The sequence below is a fragment of the Neopelma chrysocephalum genome, unplaced genomic scaffold (genome assembly GCF_003984885.1).
Source record: "Neopelma chrysocephalum unplaced genomic scaffold, ASM398488v2 Primary Assembly neopelma1_93493, whole genome shotgun sequence".
Lineage (NCBI taxonomy): Eukaryota > Metazoa > Chordata > Aves > Passeriformes > Pipridae > Neopelma > Neopelma chrysocephalum.
The window spans coordinates 1-8,213 of record NW_020922208.1 but is presented as its reverse complement, the minus strand read 5'-3'; the positions used below and the strand labels follow the sequence as shown (position 1 = coordinate 8,213).

The window sequence follows — 8,213 nt, the reverse complement described above, 5'->3', positions numbered from 1 at the left end:
TGGCCGTGGAGCCCAGCGAGAAGCCGAGCCCGAGCAGCAGCGCCGTCCCGGGAGAGCTGCCTGCCGACCCCAACGCACCGCAGGTCAGTAAGGCCGTAGTCTCCAGCTGTTTTTCTTGAACCCTTCCGAACCGTTGTCCTCTTTTTCTCTGTGTTTCCCCTCGTGTTTTGGTTGTGGAGTGCTGGTCTCTAGTTCGGTGATTGAATGAAAGAACGGGGTCACTCCATCCTCTAAGAGCACTGAGAGGTGACACTTCTTGATTCTCTCCAGGTCATAGGCTGAATTTCAACTGGGAGGTGTTGTACACATCGTTTTGACTATTAAAGCTGAAGGAGAATCGTTACTGTGCAGAAGGAGATCCGCTGGATCAGTAGTGGGAATAATAAGGCTGAGCTTTGCTGTTTGAGATTTTTCCTTCCTAACCGATTTGATGTGAAAGAATGTACATGGACCTGGTTGATTGCTAGACTCAAAGTTTTTCAGTAATATTTTGTCACTATTGGGCTCCCAAACCCCTGTAGCACCATGAATGGAACTAAGACGGGCCTCCACCCCTGATCATAGTAGGGAGTGTCTCATTCTGGGGAATGTCACTACAGAAATGGCAGAAATAGTCACAGTAGTGGAAGGCATTAAATTTTGCATCCTGGGTAGTAGTTCCCTCTTTTTCTTGCCTTTTTGCTCTGTCTTTCATACAAAGGTAAAGGTGTATAATTGGTAAAACAAACAAACCCTCAAATTAAATTTGCTGCGTTCTGTATTTAAAAGCCTTATTTAAGCATCTTTTCCGATCCGTGTTTTTCCAGTTGGATATTGTTTATATAGAATTAGTTCTCACAGCAATGTTTTGCAATAATTGCTACATCAGTGTGTTTAAAAGGATAGACCTCTAAGATCAGGACAGCATGTATCAAGTATCAAGAGATACACAAAATGACAGTTAAGCATGTTCACAAGCTGATCAATGGTCCACACAATTTAGGATATACCTCTGTACTACAGTATTTTGTTGAAAATGTGTCTTGCCAATGTAAGAATGCAAGAATTAGAACAATACTTTAATAACAGGCTTCAGTTCTTCACACCTTTATTTAGAAGAAAATGAAAATATTTTCCTGTGACAATTAGGATGGTTTTATATATATATATATATTATAAATTAAAGAAACACTGATCGGTGAATCTGCTAAGGAATGAAGTAGGGAAGAGGTATCCCCATTCAACGCATACCAGTCAGCGAGTGGCAGCACTTCTAGGGAATCAACAGGTTCAGGCTCAGTTGAGAGGTTTTGTCTTCAACAATGGTGTTATTGAAAATACCATGTGTTAGGAATGGGGAACGGTCTGTGCAGGTTGCGGGGTGGTTTCTGTATGTGTTTGTTTGCTTTTTTTTAAAATTTTTCTTGGCTTGGTGGTTTGTTTATTTGCTTTTTTTTTTGTTGTTTTTCTGTCATACTGGGCAGTAAATGACTCTATTTTACTGTTCCCGATCAGTTTCTTTTCCTGGCCTGGTAGACTGCGTTGCTTGTGGAATACAATTCCAAGGATTTTGGTTTCTTGTGCCACCTTAGAAAAAGTTGGGTTGTCTGTCCCTTTTACGAAGAGAAGCCATACCAATCCTGAGAACATATTTTAAACGGGAAGGGAATATTTATCATGACAGCAATTAGGCACTCGAAAAAGTTGTATTTACATTTCTACATATGATCCGTATAGTTTAGGGTGGGTAGAGATGTAGAATCTGTTGTTCCTGCTGAGCCCGCAAAGGCAAATTCCCTACAGCTTGCAGAAGCCAGTGGGTTGACCCGGCCGTACCCGATTTTAAATGTCTGATCTCAATCAATCATCCTGGCGTAGTTAATTTGGACCGTGTTTCGTGTGAATTGAAGTATTTAAAGCAAAGTTTTACCCGGTTGGGTTAATGAGCCTGATATCTCTTATTCTCCGGGATGCGGGGCTGTGTGTATCGTTAGCACATTTCCTACACAGTGCTTGTTTTCCTTTGTTATTCTTGTACCAGTCATTCAAGCACTGCGGCAAAAGATAACCCCAAACAAACTGTTGGAGTACGAACAATATTCTATACGTCAAATAATAGGAAGAAAACGTTTTACTTTACATATAGATAACCATTAACAAGACATTTTCCCCGTGCGGTAGAAACACTAAGCACACGGGAGTACTCTGCCTTCGTATCGATAGTGATCAGAGAAGATATAGGCTGGAGAAAAAAAAGGCAGGAAAGCCCGGCTACATGAGATGTGAATTCAGGGCTCTCCCCGCGAGCTGCCCGTGGACAAGGCAGTTCGGGCGGCGCTCGGTGCGTGCAGTGCCGGGAGGAGGCTGCGGGCGCCGCTGTTGACCGAGAGGAGCGAGAGGAAGGTCGGAGCGCTGCAGCCCCGCCCGCTGCGGCCCGGCTCGATTGCTGGATCGCTGGATTCCTGGGTCGGCGGCCGGGCGGTCTGTGATCGTCCCCGCGGTGCGGAACCGTGCTAAACAGAGACGGAGGAGCCGGAAGAGGCGACCCGGAGCCGGAGCGGGAGCCGGATCGGCGGTCGGCGGCGGGGATCTGCCGGCGGTGTTGCGGTGCCGGCGGTGCGGCGGCGGAGATGTGCGCGGCAGGGAGGCGCTGGGGCCGGCGGCAGCGAGTGCTGCTGTGGGGCGTCCTGCTGGCGGCCTGGGAGGCGGCGTGGGGGCAACTGCGCTACTCGGTACCCGAGGAGATGCCCAAGGGCTCGTTCGTGGGCGACGTGGCCAAGGACCTGGGACTGCAGATGCTGGAGCTCCGAGACGGCGGCGTCCGCGTTGTCTCTGAAGGTAGGAGGCATTATTTCTCTCTGCACGGGAAGACGGGACATTTAGTGACGGCCGAGAGGATCGACAGAGAGCAGCTGTGCCGGCTGGTGGAGCAATGTGTGCTGCGCTGTGAGCTGATAGTGGAGGGGGAAATGAAGGTTTATGAAATCGAAGTGGAAATCACGGACATTAACGACAACTCCCCCACCTTCAAGGACATTGAAGTGGAAGAGAAAATAAGCGAGATGACAGCCCCGGGGTCGCGGTTTACACTTCCCAGGGCGCACGACCCGGACTCGGGACGGAACTCCTTGCGGAGCTATGAGCTGAGCGGCGACGAGCACTTCTCGCTGGCCGTGCAGACGGGCCCCGGCGGGGATCAGCGTCCCGAGCTGGTGCTGGCGAAGGCGCTGGACCGGGAGGAGGCGGCGTTTCACGAGCTGGTGCTGAGGGCGAGCGACGGCGGCGATCCGTCCCGGACGGGCACGGCGCGGATCCGCGTGACGGTGCGGGATGCGAACGACAACGTGCCCGTGTTCAGCCAGGCGGAGTACACGGTGCGTGTGCCAGAGGACGTGCCCGTGGGCTCCGTGCTCGTCACTGTCACGGCCACTGACGCCGACGAGGGTCTGAACGGGCACGTGAAATATTCGATGAAGAAAGCGACGGACATGGCATCGGATATTTTCCATCTGGACTCTGAGACAGGAGCGATCACGCTATTGCGAAGCCTGGACTTTGAGGAAGGTGACTTCTACGAACTGGAGCTGCAGGCACGTGATGACGGCGACCTTTTTGACACGGCGAAAGTCGCTATCACTGTCGCAGATATAAATGATAATGTGCCCGAAATTTCGGTGAGGTCGGCTCTGACTGAGATTTCTGAGGATGCCCCGTCGGGGACTGTGGTGGCCCTCCTGCACGTACAGGACCAGGACTCGGAGGCCAATGGCGAGGTGCGCTGCTCCCTCGAAAAGGGCGTCCCGTTCCGCCTGGAGAGTGCACAGAGCAGCTACTACCGCGTGGTGACGGCGAGAGAGCTGGACCGGGAGCAGGAGTCGGAGTACAACGTGACGGTACGGGCGGCCGACGGCGGGCAGCCGGCGCTGCAGAGCAGCAGGGTGCTGTGGCTGCGGGTGCTGGACGTGAACGACAACGCGCCGGTGTTCGCGCAGGAGCGCTACAGCGCTCGGCTGCCGGAGAACAACGTGGCGGGCGCGCTGGTGCTGCGGGTGCGGGCTCGGGACGCGGACTGGGGGGAGAACGCGCGCGTGCGGTACCGTCTGGGGGAGGGTGGTGTGCGGGGCTTGCCGCTGTCGTCGTACGTGTCGGTGCAGGCGGAGACGGGCGCGCTGTACGCGCTGCGCTCGTTTGACTACGAGGAGGTGCGCGAGGTGGGGCTGTGGGTTTGGGCGGAGGACGGCGGCTCGCCGACGCTGAGCAGCAACGTGTCGGTGCGGCTGCTGATCGTGGACGAGAACGACAACGCGCCGCAGGTGCTGTACCCGCCGGCGGCGTCAGGGTCGGGGTCGGGCTCGGGCTGGGCGGGCGTGGAGCTGGCGTCGCGGTCGAGCGAGGCCGGCGCGCTGGTGGCCAAGGTGGTGGCGGTGGACGCGGACGCGGGTCAGAACGCGTGGCTGTCGTACGAGCTGGCGAAGGCGACGGAGCCGGGGCTGTTCCGCGTGGGGCTGCACAGCGGCGAGGTGCGCACGGCGCGCTCGCCGCTGGCCCGCGACGCGTCGCGCCAGAGCCTGGTGGTGCTGGTGAAGGACCACGGGCGGCCGGCGCTGTCGGCCACGGCCACGCTGAGCGTGGTGCTGGCCGAGAGCGTGGCCGAGCTGCTGGCCGAGCTGGGCAGCGCGGCGCAGGCGGAGGCGGCGGCGGGGGCGGGCGAGGCGGGCGGCAGCCTGACGCGCTGGCTGGTGCTGGCCGTGGCCGCCGTGTCGTGCCTGTTCCTCGGCTTCCTGCTGCTGCTGCTGGCGCTGCGCCTGCGGCGCTGGCGGCGCTCGCAGCAGCAGCTGCTGGCGGCGGGCAGCGGCGCCTTGCGCGGCGTGCCGGCCACGCACTTCGTGGGCATCGACGGCGTGCGCGCCTTCCTGCACTCCTACTCGCACGACGTGTCTCTCACGGCCGACTCGCGCAAGAGCCACCTCCGCTTCTCGGCCGCCAGCTGCTGCGACACCCTGCCGGCCCGGCCGCCGCCCGACGAGCCCGCCCCGCTGCTCGGAGAGGAGGACCGTGCTGGTGCCCACCCCTCGGACCCCGCCCCTCTCCCGGTGAGTTCTTTTGAAGCCGAGTGTTTCGGCGACGTTTCCCTCTGCTGCTCCCTTGCTTTCTCAACCCGTGATCTGTGTTACACGTAGGGAGGACGTGGACGTGGTTTCATTGCCCAGGTTTACATGTGGAGGAGGCAGGAGCAGTGAATCTGCTTCTTAACAGAAGCTGATCTATAGATATTATTACATCATTACTGTGTTTCACACACACAGTTTTTCCTGGTGGAGAGCTTGTCCTTTGACCTTTAGAATCTTGATATTTTTCTTTGAAGTGCTAGTGGCAAATGTGCTTGCCTATGATGAGGGTGAAAAAAAGTGGGTGTTTCGAGGGGGTTCGCATTATCACCCAATGTGAGTTTCTTTCTTAATGAGGAAAGTAATTATTTGGAGCTTTGCTGTTGTCCTTCTCTTGGTTTGCAGGTTTATATGATCCATTTCACTAATAGCTTCAAGATGTACTGGTTATAAATACCACAATGACAGCTTTGGGAGGAGTAAAAGCATTGTTAGTTGCCTACTCAATACCTGTGCTGTAACCTTGAAGAGTATATTTTGATTACTTCACTTTTGCAGGTGTTACCTTTTTGCCTTGCTCCTTCTGAGGATCAAACTGTGGGCCTTTATATCTGCTGGTATCTCATAATCTCTGTTGAGCTTGTTGCTGAGTTGCCCTGGGGCTGAAGAAGGATGGTGGTGTCTTTGAGCTGATAATTTGATGAATGGCATTTTATAATGCTTGTGAACTTGAGAAGGTATTACACTTCTTAGAGTAGTGATGAGCAAAGAAATCTCTTTCATGCATCAATGTTTTGACCTTCATTCTTCTTTCAGGAGAAACTGTGTGTGTGATTTTTGTCTCAGTGATGCCTGCTTGCAAATGCAGCTTACTTGAAGTGTAATATTTGGACAGGGTGAAAAAGTTGTGGCCAAGTTGTGGGTTCATCAGTTTGCTTTCCTGTTGCACACTGTTCCCAGAGGCTGGTCGTTAAATTCTTCTTTGCTTGTTGTGATGAGGTAAAGGTGGGCCCGTGTGTGCCTGAAAATGTCACTAGAATCAGTGCTCTTGCTTGCCACGTACTGATGATGTAAAGTCAGTACAAGATCAGCCAGAGACTGGCCTAAAGCAGGGAAAGGGAGTTGTATGATCCACCTGTGTGGGTGTGTTATCATGTTGGCAAGTGCCAAGGCCTATCCCACTCACACCAGGTGCCTGCATCCAGGAAGGAGAGGACAATCGTGTGATGACTTTGTCTGCAAGCAATACCCATGGAAGTGCAACATGCTTCAGAGATTGTGTGTCTAACAGCTGCTGCAGGAAACATCATTTTTCCGTCTGTACGTTCCTGTATGACTGTGATGCAGAGTTCCATCATGGTCGTACTAAGCTCTTCCCAGCCTTGACCTGCCTGCAGATTTGATTAAAGGTTCTTGCTTGTATAAAGTATCTGGTGAGGTTATGTCGTGTAATGTGTGAGTAAAGGCTGTGGATGCAGAGCAATGAGGATGAGAGGCTGTGTTCCTCCTGGGAAAACTGGAGGATGAATGTGTTTTCGACTGAGCAGTGGTTTGATGTTGTGCCTGGTGCCAAGGCCTGTGCCATCTTTTCTGTGTCCCTGGTTTCCCTGTCCTGAAAGGCAAGGGTAGTCCTCTGATAGTAGAGCATTTTCCCAATAGCTCTGCCTTTAGAGGGATGATTCGTGGATATGTGTTGTGAATGAGTGATTTACATTGCTTGAAGAATCCCCTTCAGAGGTATTATCAAGAGTGGGTTTAATATGGTGTTGTAGACAGGTGGGAATGGAGGGGCTGGGAGGGTATTTTGGTCATGAATTTACTTGTAATTTGAAGTACTTGTGAGGAACTTACTCATTTAATCCTGTCTTGTCTGATGGAGCTCTTCCTGAGAATGCTGGTTTGGGGAGGTCGACATGAAGTTTGCATTAATTTTGCAGAGTCACATATCTTTCAAAATGCCCATGTGCTGAGGAAGAATGATGGTATCTTTGAGTTGATTCTGAAGACTGACACTTCAACTCAACCATGTGTAGCTTATGCCCACTAGACCATTTTAGGTTCCTATGCATCCATCCGTGTTATGATCCTTGTTCTCGCTAAGGAGAGTCTTTCAGTGATGTCTGTCTTGAAAGGTAGCTTTTCCCATTTCTTGTTCTTCAATGAAATCCCCTGGAGAACTGTGCCTCTGAATACTAGATCCTCCTGCTGTGTACCTGCTCCATTTGACAGAGCCTGACATATTAAGCTCTGATTCCTTCACTTCCCTGCGTTTGTCATTCTTTCCCTGTCTCCTGTTCTAAAACTGGACCTCAGTTTGGATGATAGTCCTTGAAAACAGGCCTGCTTAAATTAACAGTTTGTACTCCGATCTTGAAGAGGTTTAGCTACCCAGACAAAGACTTGGATATACTTCTGGTTCCCTAACAGATTGCTGAATTTCTCTTGAATGTCCCTTGCTTTTTCACTTGTGCTTGACATATGGTCAGCAGTTGGATTTGTCTGTGGTGGACTAAAGGCTGTGAATGTAGAGCAAAGAGGGTGAGAGGCTGAATTCCTGTTAGGCAATTAGGTGAATTCATGAGTTTTTGGCTGAGCAATAGTTTGATTTCATGGTGTGTCAAGGCCTGTGCCATTTTTTCTGTGATCCTGGTTTGCCTGTTTTCAAAGGCAGTGGTAGAGCTCTGAAAACAGAGGTTTTGTCCACTCACTCTGCATTTAGAAGGATGACACATGTTTAGGTGTCATTAATGAATGATTTAGATTACTTAAGGAGTCCCATTCAGAGGTATTATCAAAAGTGGTTTAATAGGATGTTATTGAAGTGTGTCTTTAACAAAGTTTGATGTCAAGGTTCACTGTATTACCTACTATGTGGATGAAACACATAAAGGACCTTTACTGAATTAACCCCCTGAATTCCTAAACTTCTCTTGGAGCTTTGATGCATCCAGGTCCAATCTTAGTCTTATATGTGGACTATGGTCTATCTCTAATAGAATTAGCTACATGGATTTCATTGGCATTAATTTATCCATCACCTACTGAGGATCTGTTGCAGGTCAGGGGTCTGGCCACCACCGGTAATGAAGGATGTCTTGTCTCAGGTCAGGATTGTCAAGCCTTGAG

General features: G+C 51.5%; 1 protein-coding gene across 1 annotated transcript; it reads left to right on the top strand.

The window, feature by feature from the left end:
• Positions 1 to 2,291: 2,291 nt before the first annotated feature.
• Positions 2,292 to 5,159, top strand: LOC113980287 (protocadherin gamma-A10-like). Its single transcript, XM_027707520.1, has one exon. The coding sequence runs from the start codon at positions 2,610 to 2,612 to the stop codon at positions 5,157 to 5,159; it is 2,550 nt and encodes an 849-aa protein (XP_027563321.1). The 5' UTR covers positions 2,292 to 2,609.
• Positions 5,160 to 8,213: the final 3,054 nt, after the last annotated feature.